Below are 18976 nucleotides of genomic sequence, written 5' to 3'. Positions count from 1 at the left end.
CGCCAGAGCACACTGTATCTTTGACAGTGTAGTAAACCACGTTTATGTTTGTGTTCACATAATCGACTTGGACTATAATTTCGTTTGATTCCCTCGCTTTACGATTATGTTTGAAAACAAGTGTTTACGTTACATTTGACCTTTTCGTAACATAAAAATAACCTAGTTAAAATGACGCTAAGTTTTTATTTGGGTGTGGGCAGATCCAAAGTAATTTTTCATGATTGTATATAACACTAGCTGTAACCCGCTATTTCGTTCGTAATTTCCTACGGAGTAACACCACAGCCAACTATTTCCTCAATGATGTAGAACTCATGACATAGGTAATCGTAATTGGAATATATTCCTATTCGAATTTCCGAGCAAATATCCATTGTATTGTGTCCATATTGTATTGAATATCTCAAAATATTACTAGCGCTTAAAATATCTTAGACCAGGGGGAGAAATTCTCCCTGTAATGTGTTAACTCTTTTAGTGAGATATGAACACTATCACGCCGGTGGCGTGATATGAAGGAGTCCTATGATACGTTTGAAACGGAAGTAGTCATATTAATCGTGAAAATTATTTCTATGTTACTGGAGATTTCAATACAGTCGTGCATAGTAGCATTAGCTTAACAAGAATAATTATAATAATATAAACAATTAGACTTGTAATATTCTCGAATCTGCCACACGGTTTTCTGTCCTCGTTTGTATCCTCGATTTTCATTCTTTGAAAGCAAAGTCATAAAATATCATGGAAAACACAGTTTGGTGAAATTGAAGTGGCAATATTATGACAGGAGTAATATTAAGATACAAATATAATATACAACAAATGCTGATTGTACTGAATGCTGGCTGATGAAAGTCATAAGTGTCGTAAACAAACGCAGTTGGAGGACATTAAGGTGCAATCTATGTTACACCGTTTCAAGAGATAATATTTACACAGAGTCACAGTATTCACAGTTAAAGAATAACAACATTGTGTTACTACATTTTATATACAATTTCTATCAGTATTTGGCCTAATGAATGAATTCAGCTCCAATTCACCTTCCGTTGGCAAACCGTTTAGAATCTGGGGAATTGTATCTGAATTCATCATTTTTCATTGAGACAACCTTTTACCACTATAGGCCTTCGTTACTAAAGCAACGTTTGTTTAAAATTAGAATCTCTTTTAGGAGAATCTGAAATTTTCACTTGCGCGGAAAACTAATCGAGTGTTGTAGAAATCTTTTAAGGTTTTTGCTGGTTGAAATGGATTACATGTTTCAGTTAATTACAAAACCAAAAAGTAACATATGTTACTTACAATTAAGAATAATGGTTTTTTATTGTAAAATATGAATACAAATATTCTATCTAAATTTACAATGTACGAATTTACAATGTGATTTATTGCTTTTGTATGTAATAATGTGTACGTACATAATCAACTTGATACGCAGTAAAATGATGTTTTTTAGAAAAGTTTTAATGTTGTTAGACGTAAAATGTTTTTTAGGTTATAATTGACAGTAAATACTTGCACAATTAATTATATTTCTATTCTGTGTAAATTACATGCAGTTTTGAAACTATATCACAGAATCCCGAGTAAAATAGATATTTGTGCTCGTTTATTTATTTTAGTAAAATATGCACTACAATAAAAAAACAATGCACTTTCCGCTGTGATTACACCAGCAACCTATCGTGCTACCAATATATAGGAGGAGTCTAGGTGTTTGTCAGTCAATATGTTTCCTCATTCACAAGTTCACAGGTGAGAAAGCAGGCATATCCAATAAGGCAAGAGAGGTAATTTTCCAGTCGGCTTGAGTGTGAAGTCTAGTGTTAGTGGAAGATAAATGGGACAATGTACGATTATTGTACTCGAGCTTTGCTAAGCCGACAATTTTGAGATCAGTATTAAATCCTGTTACTTACCGCCCTCACCATTCCTACACGACGACTTCGTTATATTTGGGCCTATGGTGGGAGAGGTTATAACTTTCACCAGTCAGTATCCATTAAAATCAACGTTTGTTTGTGTACTATATTTATATCTTACTATTACCCCCTCTCACCGCTCATACTATTTCCAAACTTGATCGGCCTTCTCCAGTGACACGCTTTTCAATTGCACAATACTGTGCAACACTGCCTAATGTTGCATAAAGTTTGTAAATGTTGTTTAGCAAGTTACACAATAAACCATACACGTAAAATGATCAAAGGCTCAATAGTAATAACCATTGTTTATAAAATGTAATAATAATATATTTGTATGATAAAGTAAAGTACCTAACTAGTATGTTTCCTAATGTATTTATTTATCTGGTGGCCCAGTTATAATACTGTTGTTATGTATGATCATAACGAACACTTTCATGTGCCAAAAGCTGTTTATGCTTGCTATCAAACCAATATTTAGGGATTTGGCTGATCCTTAGCTTTTGCAAAAATGTGTGAAGGGCAAAACACGAAAACCCAAACGAATCATTAAACAATGTAATTTGATCTGTAATATCAACAAGAGTTTTTGTTAGCCAACCTATGCTAAAACCTATAAGCACATTTAATAATGGCCTGATAAGTAGAGTACAAATAATGGATGAGCTTTCTCCTGGTAAAATTTTGGTTGCTGCAATGAAAAGTCTTCAGAATAAGCGACTCAAGAGAGCCGAATTAGCTGCAAGTGAGTTTGAGAAGAAAATCAGGAAGGCTAAGTCATTGAAGAAAAGAAAAATTAGAGGACCAATTTGAGCAGGATGAAGCAGACAAACCAGCCTATAGCACTGGCAGATACTGATGTTACCAATTTCACTGTAGGCGATTTTTTCAATCCAGTTTTCCCAAAAGTTGTATTTATTCTAACTTTGATGTAAGTTTCAATCAATCAAAATCACTAAATGTAATATTTTTGTCACTGTTTTTGTTTTCAATTGTTTCATATAGTAACGTTGAAATGCAGAGTTGTGTATAGAGTTTATTTTTTAAATAACACGGACCATAAATACCATATTTATTCTAATTGCTGAGACTACATTAAGATTTGTTGCAGAATTCACTTTTGTAGAGTACATATGCGGGAGTAACGTCAAATGTAACATTGATTTAAATCTCATGTCAACTCATAATGTTTCTTTATAAAGAGACGCGAGAAAAAAAATCGCAATGAGGAATCACAGACCAGTAAAATAAAAGTAGATTTTGATAAAACTAGAATGAATTTTTAAAGAAACATAAGTCGTGAAAAATCTCAGTTATCAGGATACAACGCAGTTTGCCAGATTAGATTCTAAATAACTGTATTGATTTAAAAGCTCCAACAATGTTGATGATAATCCCTTTGGTTATCTGTATTGAAAATCGGAAAACGATTCCAATAACGTTGATTGGTAATAGAAAAGTATGGCGTTATTAAAAAAAGTTGGAATGTTACGTAAATTTAAAACCTTGTTTGACTTTGATCATGGTCTACGGAGTTGATGGTTTGGGTATAATTTGTACTGTTCACCATTAATTTGGCATTTTGGTAAGGTGAATTTATGAAAACATTCAATAAATCATACTGTTTTTAAACATTTATTGTATTTCATTTATTGTAATTTCAATGTTTATGTCCCCAATGGGGCTATATATGTCGATCTTTATATAACGTTGCATAGTAACACATTAAAATCTATTTGTACCAAATGCGTCGAGCTTCTCTTATTGCACGCCATTATAGCAAAATTCTTTATAATTTTACTAATATTAATTAATCCAGTAAAAAAATGTAAGCTATATAACTTTTTTCATTATTATTTGTTTGTAACAGTCTTGACCTACTATAAAAATAACCGATGTGTAACACGTTTACTTCCAGAGGCTACATGTTTTCTCTGCCACTGGAGCCAAAGAGTTTTGAAACTGATATAATAAAAAAAATTTTAAGAGGAATATAAAATATTTAGCGTCAATATCAGAATTCATTTCAAAAATGAAGTAACGTATTTCAACGTAATCGCACAGTATAATATAATCAAGTGAAAATGGACAGATTTCTTTAATATGTACAACAAATTTACTAACAACAGATTTAATATATTTCAAAAAACAAATCATATTACTTTTTTTGCTATTTTTTTAAGTTTTAAATCTTAAAACAACAACTTTCTGAATTATGTGAATTTAACCATTTTATATCATAATGGTGTCTAATAATAAATGTTTTATTTAGTTTGTTGTATTTTAATGAAATGTATACACCTCATAAATATTGAATATTAGTTATCAAACTTAATTATGAATAAATAATCTGAAACAATGAAAACTTTGAATAAAAATGTATATGAGGAAAAATGTTTAGAATTCAGTAAGCTATCACGTATAATCAAGAAAGAAGAGTATAACGAGATTAAATATTGTCTTTGTCCGTGTAACACAAGGTTTATGTTTGTAACCAGCCTTTGCAAGTTGATAATCAACTTGGGCTTTCCATTTTGTTTTATATTACTTTACTATATGTTTGGGAAAAAGATTTTTAACTTTTTTTGTCACCCCCTCGTAACTGCAAAATAATCGAATAAGTTTAAAGTTGCTGCGTTCTTTTTTAGATGTAGTTTGGTCTAAGTTGAACTAATTCCCAGAGAACGTGTCTATCTTGGAGTGAAGTCAATATTGGCGTGCCCCAGGGTTGCGTATTGTCCCCGTTATTGCTCTTAGTTTATATTAATGATTTAGAATGTACAATTCAGTACTATATAATCACAATGTTTGCAGATGACGTAACCCTGCTCCTTACTGTAGAGATGCTGTAAAAAGTACTATGGACTTTGCAATTTCCCAGCTTTCAGATTGATTTGAGGCAAATGAATTATTTATGAATGGAACTAAAATCAGTGAAATACAGTTTTTTGTAGGAATTCGCTTCACATAAACTGAGGGGATGATCATTTTGGTAGTATCACCTATTGTGAGTCGTCAAAGTTTTATAAGGTAAGATGCTCATACAGGCGAACTTTTGAAGCACTTGAACTCTGAAACTTTTGTAATTAGAATGTTGGAGCCCTCTTGTAACATAGATGTTCTCTTAGACGTTTACCCCGAGGATATTGCGAAAGTCTACTGCGCAACGGTCTAGCGGCTTGGGTTAATCCTTCTTATTTATACGGTCTGATAAGATTCCAGAAGGCTGTTCTAAAAATGATTTTTAACCTTCGCAAATCCAACTCTTACAAAAGGATTTGTTTTATTAAATTTAAATGTCTTTACAGTGCATTCTTTATATATAAAATTGTTATTTATAAAACTCTTTTTGGGATTCTTAAAACAGACTCTAATTATTTTGATACAAGAAGCAAAAACTGAATTATGATTTTGCCACCACAGAACGGTCAAGTTTGAGAAAAGTCACTTTTAATTTGGTATTCGGCTGTTCAATCAGTTAGCTGAACAAATAGGAGCAGAAAAACATTATTTTTGTTTTAAGAGGTTGTTGAGGAAACTCCTAATAAGTTCACTGTTTTATTGTCTACAAGAGTTCCGTAATTTTAATCTTTGACTTAGAACTTTAAAATACCTCGTTCTTGTTTGTCTTTCATTGCTTGTACTTTACTATATTATTGTACTTGACAAAGCACAACATTTTTTAATATTTTGTTTTACTGTGCAAATAATAACGTGTAAGTAAATAAAGAATTGAATTAAATGACACAAGTAATTCAGATCCTTACTTTTTTCTTTTTTCTTATTAAAAAACGTTAGTAAAACCGGACCCTTCTGACGAAGAATTATTTATTTACATTAATTAGTCCTCGGATTAAATATAAAATAATTCATATATTGTTCGTGGCACCAAAAAACTCGTGGTAGCAACATTTCTTCATAGCGACATATCGTGATAAAAATCTTCTTGTCGTAAACGTTAGTAGTCAAGTTTTTTTTAGAGGCAAGTCTTGAGGTCATCCAGTTTAAAGAGGATAATTTTTATAAGGGAAAATAATGGGAGAGATTGCAATGATAGCAAGATTTGGACATTAGTAAATAAGGCTGTTAGTTAGAACGTCAATCAGCAATTATGTCAACATCTTACAGCAAAGTTTAGTAATAAATCGGTATTATCAGCCCTGAAAGGCTAAGTAAGATTTATGTCTTTTTAGACATACTATGTTAGTATGTCCACAGAAACACATATTGCCAAATGCATGTTTAAAAAACTGCATATCTTATTTGGTTCTTTTGTTGGTAAACGTTATTAATAGAGACTTAAATACTAACAATGAAATAAATGTTTTGGGTAATGTTCTCAAAACTTTAATAAATGTAACTTTATGTTTTTAATGTCTTTATGTTTTGTGTGCTCGAAAAAGAGCAGTTTAATATACGGACTTGAGGAGTTATAAATCTTACGAGATATGCAAACAGGTTCGAACAGCCATTCACCCTCGCTAGCGGTCCTTTACATAACTCAAATGTTACAGCGTCACAATATTTATAGCGTCGGCTTATACGCACTGGGTAGGCCATTCTGTATTTCTACCATTTTTGTGTGTTTGTGTATGTTTATAAACTTTTAAATATAAATAAATATTTATTTGTGTTATTGAAGTTATTACTATAATGAAACGTAACCAGTTTGAAAATTAAATATCAACAGCGTAATTAAGATAATTATAATGTTTATTAAGGTGGACGCCACCTCCACTACGTTGAAGGTCATGTGATATCACTAGCCAAAACCAATGTGATTACTTACATATATATATGGAGTTCATCGAATTACATTTTTGAGAGTGGTGGTGATTTCCTTATTACAGTTCTTTGATTAGTTGCTTTTAGACAGGAGAATCCTAAGAATAACAACAATTTATAAATGTAATTTTAAATTACAAAACAAAGCTGTTGTACAAATGTAATGAGAACTGTTGAAGGTCATGTGATATCACTAGCCAAAGCCAATGTGATTACTTGTATATATATATATCGGTATACATAACGTTCACAATACAGAACTTTAATAAGGAAATCACCACCAATCTTAAAAATGTTATTCGATGAACTCCGTATGTTTTAATAATATAACCATTCTTTTCAATTTGTTTTATAATTGTTGTCTAAAAGCATAGGGTAAGATTTATAGTTCCGGTCTTATTTCAACCTTTTCTGCAACCACTATTGGCCACAGAATAAGAAAATATTTAAATAAGAAAATTAAAATTTTAGATAACATATTTTTATCTGTACGTTTTGGCAAATTAATTCTGTAATACAGATATAAAAATAATATTTATATAAAACTTTTAATATTGATTTAAAGAATGTTTTAAAGTCAATGTTGTGTTTTGCCAGAAGTAGGCTCATCCGACCTGCATATGTACTGTATATGTATGTATTCTTGACCAGGGCAAGAAAGAAAACCAACAATTGTGATACCCGATATATGCTAGACTTGAAGTAAATTACAATGGATAAATGCATGCGCTTTACGTTCGGAGTAGACTTTTCAGACATGGGTTTGTGTTTTTTCGAGGAAACAAGGCAAAATCAACTATGGCACAGGAAATACTTAGACCGAAGTATATTACAATTGCCATAAATATACAGTTTTTGGCATATTTTCTTTTGACTGTATTAACAAAGCATGGCTTCGGAAAATTCACTGGAACCAGAAGTGCTCATATACGTGCAAAGCCTACGAAATTGTGTTCCAAGCCGTGGATAACTGCTAGTACATTTGTGAATGAACGAAAGATTGGCGCGAAAGGTAAAAATTGAAAGGGAACATATAACATCAGTAGGGATGTATGCTCCTGAGTAAGGTAAAATATATTTAACTATCTTACATAATTTAATGAAATACTTGAAGAGATAGACAAATGTGTTAAAAAGGATCATGTTGTAATGTGTCTAGATCTGAGGGCCACAGTCGGCAACAATCAAATTCTTACAGTTTCAGAACCATACGGAAAAGATCATCCTACAAATGTTCTATAAAGCATACATTCATAGACAATACTGAAGCCAATGTTTCTGAATAATCGATCTCAACGTTGCATTACCATTCTCTTTGAAATTTAAATGTTTCTTTATAAATTTCCAAATTGATCAATAACCAATAAAAACCATTAAAATATTTAAACTTTGAAGACGCAACAAGTTATAGCCCAAATCCTGCAAGTGGAGAAGAAGAAGATAATTTTAAAGTTGCGTTTTAGCTTCAGTTAACTTTCCTATTATTGTAGCGTCTGAAATCTAACGCTGTCACAGATTTTAGTCCTGGCATCTGGATACATGTTTGTCTAAAGAGATTTCAAAACGCTCCACTAAGAAGAAGGCGATCTGGAGCTAAACTCAACATTCACAGTGAATGAAACTTTCTCATCTTACCTACGTTATGTGAAAGAAGATTAGCAGTTCGTACCAAAGCTCGAGTCTGTTGCAAGCCGATATATGAAAATACGCGCCTTAGTTACTACACTAATCGTACATTGTCACAATAATCTTCCACTAATTGTAGACTTCAAACTCAAGCCGACTGGAAAAAGAACTCTCTTGTTTTATTGGGTGCACATGCTTTCACCTCTGTGACGTTGTAAATGGGGAAGCAGACTCACTAACTGCCCGCTAGTAATTAACCTCTTATAGCTCAGTAGTACACTCGGTTTAGCTTTTGTTATCGTCGCAAATATTTTAAGAAAGTAATGTATATTAATTTTGTTTTCCGAGATAACTCATCATAGATAAAGAGTATGATTGTTGTTGCAGTCTCAAAAATACTTAGTATTACTCAAATTTAATATCCTCCAGGTCATGTTGTACACTTTATATTCAAGAAACAAATAGAATTAAGATTAAAATTTAAGAATTCAATATCCTGTAACAATATGTAAAATGAGTTTTCTCGTACGACGTGCAAAACTGTTCATAAAACATTATTACTTTTCACTCAGGCAATTTATATTTACACAGTTATTTCATTTCATTTTTAATATAGTCATACATTTTCAAAAATGAAAGTGTGATTTTATAATAATAGGCGTACATTATAAATTACGCGAATAAATAAATGGAAAACGTTCATGAAAATATAGGCCAAAGTAGCATGCTTCTGGATTTAATAATTTTCCAGTACAGTGATTGAAAATGACATAGCGATACATTAAAGCTTTTAAAGCAGTCATATGAGGTTGTACAATGTTTTAATGAGACTATTTAGAGGTACTTTACATCATAACCAAAAATGCAGTATGTAACTATTAGTATTACTATTATTATTATAACTATATACCTTGAATAAACTATGTTGGAACTTTATTGTACAGTACCAGAATATCCTTTTTTAACAGACTAAATGCAATATTCTGTTTTCGTTCCAGATCGATGCTATGTCCAGCATAATTGATTTTGGGTTTTATTTAGTCAAAATTAAATCTTCCTTATTCCAGATTAATTCCATTGCCAACAGAACCAGGAAATAAAATAGCAACACAATAAGTGAAGGGGAGAGGGGTATCTTATTCACAAATATCGAAAAATCTTTATTTGACCTAATATAAGGAGGTGTCTATTTCCTTAACATTATTTCTCTCTGTTATTCATTATAATGTCTGTGAAAATAACTTCAAAAAATGAAACATTGGAGAAATTAACTGTATAAAATATATAATATCCTGACGAAATGAGTGATCCTTTTTCCTTCTCCTACGTTGCGTGTTTTATTTATTACGTGTTTGAAATGGACAAAATCTTTAGATGCATGTATTATTTGAATCTGTCTAAACTTCATCGACGCTATATCGCCCAGCATCTTCCGAATACGAACTGCTGATTATGAACAAGTTGATTTATGTCCTGTTATTTGGCTGAAGAATCCTCATATATTTAAATACTTTAACTTTCCATCTAGGAATTATATAGGCTTATAACACAGCTTTCTCGTTAAAACTGAGCTTTCACGCTTCTCTCTTTTTTCATCAAAACTGCCGTTGTAAAGCTTTTAACTCGATGATTTTTACATCGTTGAGAGATAATTGTAACCCTGAGGGTTTTTGATTAATTAACCACTTTCCTTAAAATGTGAAGTGTGGTAAAAAGCTGATCTGGACCGCTGTACAGGGGGGGGGGATCCGAAATATTTTGAGAACGCATGAAATGTAAATCGACTTACTGCTGCATACATATTTTACACGTTCACCCTCCTGTAATATATATATATATATATATATATATATATATGTAATCAGAAGAAAAGGAAACAAGAATAATAATTTCATCCCATTTATATTATCAATGTTGACAACACGCTTTTATATTGTTGTGATCATTACATGTTTTACCTAATTTAATTGTATATAAAAGCCCATATTTCCACGTCGTCTCTCATCATAAATGTAATAATTCATAATTCATCATAAACTTTAAGCAAGTCCAATTATATCTTTGTTTTATACACGGTATTTAATTTTCATTAATAACATTTAATACAATTATTTTGAATGGGCGTGATGTAGCGATGAATAAGTAGTTAATACAGGAACTCCATAAGTTGCAATAACTATGCCGTAGGGACTACAGTTTGTAAAACCGACAGAAACAAATATTTTCCACTTCCCCACATAGCTCCCGAAAAATTATCAATTAAATGATGTATTGCTCGGAAATTTGTTTATGCAATGGGCTTTACTCTGTTACTTGCGCTTATTGTGAATTCAACACAGTACATTTCCTCTCGCTTATACAGACATTTATTTAACTTTTATTAAAACATGAAATCTAAAAATCATAAATAAGTAAAGTATAAATTTTAACACTTATGTATTTAATAATAAAAATTGTTATTAAAATGTGGAGAAATGTTTATTTGTTATAAAAAACTTTACTAAAAAACTAGTATATCGCTTTCAATTGGGTAGGAGAGAATAGAAATAATTTTACTATACGAGTTTGAATAAAGTCGTAATTAGTTTTTTAACGATAGCGTATTAAAGTGATTACACTAAAAAAAGTATACAATCTCGAATGATATGTAGTAAATATTGCTCGTCACTTTATTTTCACAAATTATAATATAATATATGCCTTGCATTACTTTAGTAGATCCGTGTATTTTTCTTAAAAGTATAAAAATCGCTCAGTACGATAATAGGCTATTTTGAAATACAATTGAGATATGCGAAAATCAACCTTTCCCTAGTAGCTAAGTCAGCTGATTTTCTCTCTCCTATTATTTACACTCTTTCCCTATATAAACATCACTTTATAATCATGTTATGTATTTTGACAGTCCTATGTTCAAACAGCTGATTTAAACACTAAAATGATTTACAAAAATAATGTTACCCTTAAATAATTATGGAAGGATAACTACTAGAGTATGAAATTTCATATAATTTTACCGTGCATAAGTTTGTTTGCGGTGCTCGATATCGTTCTCCAGGTTTGACATTGCTTCCTTCGAAAATTGATAAAGAACCTAATAAATAAAGAATAAATAACAATTCAACAAAAAATATAAACTTACCATTGCTTCCCTCGAAAATTGTTAAAGAACCTAATAAATAAAGAATAAATAACAATTCAGCAAAAAATATAAACTTACCATATTCTTTTAACCAGTAATCATTATTTAGTTGTTAAAAAAATTATTAATAATTAATACTACAAAGTATGGCGGTTAGTAGCTACTGGTGAGAAATCAAACAAATTGGACATTGATTAAGATTATTGGTATTAATAACATAGTTTATGTTTAGGTAGTTTTATTGATACAATTGCTCACTCTGTTTTGCTAATACTTATAACTGCAGTTTTTAATTCTCTACTTGTTTCATGAACGATTTAAAGTATTGGTGACTAATAGTACCGACTACTAGTCAAAAAGATAATAAATTACGATGTTTACGTTTAAAACTTGGGTCGATTTACTCTTTTAAATTCAAAACATTAAATTAAAAATCTCTACCATCCTGTTCCGTTGATTTATTATTTGAAAGTTAAATTAAAAGGGAGAAACTTGAATAGATGAGTTTTACATTTCCATTAGTGCAATAAGATCGAACAAACTGAATTAAATGTTATTCTCGTTAAAGTTTCTACCGAGTTATGAAGAAATATAAATAAAGGTTAAATAATGTTATAGAAAATTATTTTTCCATCGATATATATATATATATATATATATATATATATATATATATATATATATATATATATGATCGATGAGTATATATATCCTCATCGATCATTACTTTAAAAATTAGGCATCAGTTAGCCTGTGTGACTGATTACTCGTTCGTGAGAACTAATTTATCAGAACTGTATTTGAAATTTTAATGGTTCTGCTAATCAGAATCTCATTAAAAAGTAACAAAAAATGAAACAAAGGCACGTGTTGAGGTCACGCAACGCTTTATTAGGTTTTAAATGGTGTTGTAATTCTAGCGTAACACATAGCTACAATATAGGTTAAAATAAATAACCAGAGCGTTGTGACACACATAAGTGAGGAACCACAACAGTCATCTTGTGTGTTTACCTCATGCACACTAAATCTAAAACATGCATTTAATCAAACTAAACACTAATTATTCAAACTGAACTACAGAATACAGGTCACAATAGGTGTGCACTCTCCGGCCAATCACATAGAACTGATCAGAAGTCTATAGTATCAGATACAGCTGCATCCAGCATTAAAAGGTTTGCATCATAGTTTTGAAGTGACCACTCAAGGTCGGTGACATTTCTCTATCACGTGAGTGGTAGATTCCTATACTATCAAGACAAGTGGCTCAAGGATAAGAGTCTAGACGTAGTTGAGGCAATGACGTTTGTATTCTACATTGACCGCCAAAATTTGAAGTGCTCTAGCGTAGTCACAACAGTTTTACGTCCAGAATTGTTGATAGGTGAATTGCCAATGTCCGGAATGCTCTTACTTGTATCGGTGGTAAACAACAATACTACCTTTGTGGTAGGCGATGGGCCAGAACTATTTTAAATTTGACAGACGGTTATGGATTCAGGGAAATTCAATTTTAACCACTTCCAGGTTAATATTACGTTTAGTGTCAGTGAGTTTATAAAGGGAATACATTGTTTAGACATCGAGTGCTATACCGATTGATATACTGTAGATGTAGTACTATATTATCAGAACACGCACGTTGGCTACAGAGTCACTATTCTGTATGCGATGCAGTACTACGACGTTACGCGGCTCTGGCTAAACTATTGCGTAACGACAGTGCGATGCTGATAAACAATGTCATAAACTGGACACGGGATGAAAAACGGCTTCACTCGAGTTGGACTTTTGTACTTTCCCAAGCAAAGATGATTCATCAGTCATTGAAGTATCGCAGTTAATGATATTTTAATTATTATTCCCAACTACTCTTCCTGTACTTTGATTTGCCTTGTCTCAAAATTTTTAGTTTTTAATCTCGCTCCATGAAACGTACCTTATTAAAAATTTACTGTCTTTTGGACTTTAATCCTATGTCTCAAATCTTGCTGTTTTTGTGAATTAGTAGTGTTTTCGTTCGAAAAACCCTGTAAATCAAACACTGAGGAGTTTGTTTTAACTGCGAACTTTCTTTGCTAAAGATCAATAGCAGAAAAATATAATATTCAATATCTCAGGCTAAATATATATATATTTATATATATAGCTACAATATACATTAAAATATAACCAGAGCGTTGTGACACACATAAGTGAGGAACCACAACAGTATCTTGTGTGTTTACCTCATGCACACTAAATCTAAAACATGCATTTAATCAAACTAAACACCAATTATTAATGATTTTTTAATTATTAAATATATATATATATTTACATATTAAGGCGTCTATTATTTTTCAACTATAACAAGGTTTTGTATGCGTTCTTTAGCTTATTTCACTATGAACCCAATTTATCTATGAAATGTATCTATCTTCTGTGTTAGAATATCTGATCATATTATATACCTGTGTAGGTTGTTGATTTTCTAATAATGGTTCCCTCCTTTGATTTCGGTGTCAAAAATGACTTCCTTCAGTAATTTATCAATCCTGTAGAACACATTCTTTTTGTTAAAGTCTTGTCCATATTTAATGTATAACTACTAAAGCTTGATAAAAAACATGTAGGTTGTGATTTGTAGAGAAAATTTGCCAAAATGACAAGAAAATTAACTGAGAATATATTTGACACGCAATATATACTTGTCATTACTTATGTTTATAAAAGATCGTTGTTTCCTTAGGTAAAGTAGTTGCATTGGCTGAGTAACTTGTTTGACAGGATTGAAGCTAAAGAAAACATAATAATTCTAAGCCGGGACTATAGGTTTGTATTTAATAATGTATCTGAGAATCCTAAGAGATTTAACCTCTAAAAGAATAAACTGTTAATACACCAGCATCTGTTAATGTCAATTTTAACATCTTCTCCTTTGTCACTGTAATACATTGAGGATATTACGACTAAATTTAAAATTGTTCCAATATATTTACGTTATTCTTCCAAGATGTACATCACCTACTGTAAATGTGGTAAAATGAATAACGCTTGAATACATCGTGTAACACGTTGACTGTGACAGACGCCTCACGGCGCTGTAGTCTCGTGTCACTAGTCACGATCACGCAGTATAGAGCCGCAATGAAGATGTAACTACTTGTATTATAACTAGTCAGGTATTGTACAGTGGTTTAACGAGTGTTGGCTTCTATATTATTGTCATTATATACACAGTAAAACCTTATTCCCTTACAGATAATTATTATATGAAAATAAAGCAAGCGCCTTCTGTCCACATGCATATTAAGCTATGTCTGTAATAGTGTGTGCCTCCATCTAATTCTTTTTAATGACAAAACTTAACTCAACTAAATATAATAGCCGTAGCAGTTATCAAATGACGAACCTGATCGTTTTTTCTAAACAACAGTTATCTCTTAAACGTTACTCCTGTATTTGAAGTGAACTAATTATTATAATGGAATGTTATCTTCCTTATTATCAAATTCACATTGCTACTAAACATTTAATAAAAAATCCGCTTACTGCCTTTTCTGTATAAAAAATAAACTAATATTCGTTATTTAACTTTTACAGAAACCTAGACATTATTTCACTACTATTAAGTAGAATTGGTTGTTTCGTCACTGGTACATCCTCAAATCTTGTAGATAATTAAATTTTTAAAATGTAATAATCAGAACATTCTCTAAAAAAACTTTGAAAATCAGACTATTTAAATGGTTTGGAATGAAAATTTGAAACTACTAATATGAAATTTCAAGGATCGTAACACTTTATTTTTAGATTTAAGTTTAAAATACTTTACAAATTTGAATTACTACCTCATATAACAAATATATACTATACTATCTAAATATATAAGTATATATTAAATTAACAATTCTAGGAATGAGAGACTATTACTTTTAGGAGAGAAGGTAATATTTTGATAATGCTTTATGTTTCATTTAAATTTATCTTACATATGCTAATATAACTAATATACTTTTACCAGTAGTTAGAATATGTTAACTTTTATATTTTAGCATTTTGAACTAATTTAATTGTCTTAATGAACACTGAACATCCTCGCAAAACTGTTTTGTAGAAATTTGCATAAAATCACGAAAGCTAACATTATGATAATGTGAGCTGCCGTAATGTTATGTAAACTTCCATCAAGCAGCTTAACGAGAACAGGCAACAACAGTTTAGTTTTGTTGTCATGGTAGAATATATTTTTAAAACGAAATACGATAAGATTTGTTTCAGAGTTATTTTAGCTATAATATATCTCTCAATTAAGTTTTGTTTATTTGGTCTCTAGATCTATGGGTACATTTAGGACGTGGGCGCCAACACAGTTATTTATAAACGTGTGATACGATCCAAGCGTTCAGTCATTGCTTTCAGCTGCTTCACTTTTCATTCTAATATTAGCCAGGAGAGATATATTTGGCAGCGGGATTTTCATTATTTCAGATTATTAAACTTACACTAAAAAACTGTATGGATCGTCCAATATATTACATTCTTGAATTATAGTACAGTTACTGAAATGTCCATGGTATAATTCACCTCTCTGAATATAATTAGTTTCAAATATATTGGAACTATATTTTAGGTTGTTCATATTTGAAATACTTAGTCAGCTTTAATAGAGGAAAAAGACAACTTTATCCAAATAGTTCTTCCTGTTGAACTACATATAGAGTCAACCGTGAGGCAATAGATAAAGCTACTTGGTATCCTCATGGTTTATCAAAGTATCGGACTTTCCGCTTTAAAAAAATTTAGCAATGGTTACTTCACATAACGTAGCTAAGGTGGGAATAACTGAATAATTGTGAATGTTCAGTTTTGCTTCAGTCTACTTTCCTCTTAGTGCAGCGTCTAAAATCTGACGCTGTCACAGACCTGACTTCCGGAAATCCTAGAGTTATGTTCGTCTGAAGAGATAAAAAAAAGTTGCTGTCTCTTTACCTAGTTTCGAGTTAAGACACACTCAGATAGAATAGAATATTTTGTTCAGTACTACAAAATATAGTGTAATTTATTGTAATACCTCTTCACCTATGAGAAAAGTGAACTGCAACTTAAAATATAGAAGGTACACAGAATAAACAAGTTTACACCTTAACCAGAAGAATATTGCAATAATATGCCATTGTATAAAATATCGCTTATTTGTTTTAACACAAAGTCCCTCTATTAGGCTGATTTAAATATGAAAGGAGTTTAAAAGCATTTAACAGGGAATCTATTAAATATTCTAACTTTCAAAAAAAGGAAATATTAAAAACTGAAATGTCACATCAGCGTAGTTCAAATTAATCCTGAACTCAAAATAATTCTTCCAATTGTTTGTAGATTATGAACCTCATGTTAAGCACTGGTATTTATTGAAACAGCAAATCTTTCTTCAAGGAAATATAAATATAGCCTTTTGAAATGCAGATGGCTTACACAAGTTTATCTTCAAAGAAATGCAAATGAAGCTGACGAACGTGGTGTGGGTCTATAAAAGAAAATCCGACAGGCAAACAGATAATCTTTATATCCAGCATGCTGCTATACTTAGGCAAAGAGTTATTCTTGTATAATCTGAACCGTGCTATACCCATACTGTTATGAAAGGTCCCCGTCTTTAATTCTTTTTTGTTGCAGTGGCGATTTGCACAAAATAATGTAAAATTAATTCGTAAATACTTCATCATAATTGCAACAACTTTATTGATCAAATTATAATTTATGCACTGTTTATGTAATGAAATTTGTTGTATGGAAGACTGCAAGCCTGGGGTTAGCTCTTGAAGCGGACAAAGGTGATCGCTAGTTGCATAAAGGTTTACTTCTATATAAATTAATAAAGTTCATTCTTAAGTAATTATTACGAAACACAAGTAAGCTCTTTATGTGAACTTTATAAATACTGCACCTTTTATTATAAATTACACAATTCAACTAAAAAAACACTAATAATAAGTGATATTACACTTGTAATCTGAAATGTTTACGCATATGGGGTCAAAAATAAAAATATGAGAAGGTTTTAAACATTTTGCATTGTATGAGAGTAACTTATCGATTAATAATTTTATTCCCCTAGACCAGTATGCGCTCTGCATGGAAGTGAAATTATAATGCGAAATGCTTATATACTATGCTTATACATATATAAACGCCTTAACTCTTAGCTTGCACCTGATTTACTCTTTTGATGAAGTAGTATTTAATTGATATGAAATTGAATAATGAATTGGCTTAAACGTCTGCTATTGATGGGTGTCTTTTAAAGTTTTGAGAACAGTTTTAACTACATGAACAACTTTAATTGCAAGTTTTAGTTTTACTACCTTTCTACTTCATACATCCCGTATCCAGTTCTTGGATCATCGTCCATGTTCAGTATAGTTCGGTATTTACATCCAATTTTGAGAAATCAAGGAAATAGTTCGTCTAACAAACCAAGGAAAGTATTCTTAAAGCGTATCATAGCATTCTGAGAAGAAAGTGTTCGCTTCAACATTTGAAATCTTAGAAAAATTATGTGATTTTGATGACCAACTTTTTATTTCACTGTTTGATTGAAAACACACTTGACATGAAGACCTTGTGACATGAATACAGAATTAAAACGTCCAGGGTGGCTTATAGCAAGTACTGACATAGTTCATTTCAAGAAGATTTGGGTCAATCTTTTATTGAGAACTATTCAATGAAAGATTGACCCAAATCCGTTTCCTGATAATATAGACTATCGCCTATATGTAGATGATTTAACGTTTTGAGTCCTTAAATAAGAATCAGTTTGTTTTAAAATATAAAGTTTATGAATAAAAAATAAATTGTTATTATCAAAAGTAATTATCAACACCTCTTATAAAATAAAATATTTTCTATAACTACACACCTTTACAATCTTAATCAAATGTTTAGATGTTCTAGGTAAGATTACGGTATGTCAGATTACATTTTTTGTGAATCTGAAAATAAATTCTTTTTATAATTTGATGACGATATTATACAGTTTTTTATTTTCATAAAACTTGACTGTTCAAACCCGCAATGAATAATATAACGGTGTATGAGAAGTATATATTTTATTACTAACTACTTATGTTCAATATAAAGTTACAAGTATTGCTATACTGTATTGTACGAAGCAAGAGTGTTGTACTACATTACATAGGTAAGTGTAATACAATTTTTGAAGCATGCGGATAATTAGTCAGCTCGTATAATTCAAAAGAATCTAGTTTTGTAATAAAAAATAATGAGTGTGTGTTTATATACTTTAACTCATGTGTTTTTGGAACGATACCTTCCTATATTTATTTTATCATAAAAGAAAAGTTAGGAAAGTATAATTATTGTTCTAAGAAACCAACGTAAGGGGATTTCAATAGGGTCAACACATCTGTCACGTCCTTTAGGATCCGTGTAGATTTCCCTTGTTTTTACATATTTAGGTCCATGTCTTTGAACAAAATCA

General features: G+C 30.9%; 1 protein-coding gene across 1 annotated transcript in view; it reads right to left on the bottom strand.

Annotated features, from left to right (window-relative positions):
• The window catches only part of LOC124358147 (protein FAM177A1-like), a 53966-nt gene extending 36082 nt beyond the window's left edge, over nucleotides 1-17884 (bottom strand). The window contains exon 1 of the mRNA XM_046810439.1: nucleotides 17838-17884. Coding sequence (XP_046666395.1) covers nucleotides 17838-17884 — 47 coding nt within the window. The remainder of the gene's footprint in view (nucleotides 1-17837) is intronic.
• Nucleotides 17885-18976: the final 1092 nt, after the last annotated feature.

This window comes from Homalodisca vitripennis, chromosome 3, assembly GCF_021130785.1.
Source record: "Homalodisca vitripennis isolate AUS2020 chromosome 3, UT_GWSS_2.1, whole genome shotgun sequence".
Taxonomy (NCBI): domain Eukaryota; kingdom Metazoa; phylum Arthropoda; class Insecta; order Hemiptera; family Cicadellidae; genus Homalodisca; species Homalodisca vitripennis.
The sequence above is the reverse complement of the archived record's forward strand: the minus strand, read 5'-3'. Positions and strand labels throughout refer to the sequence as shown.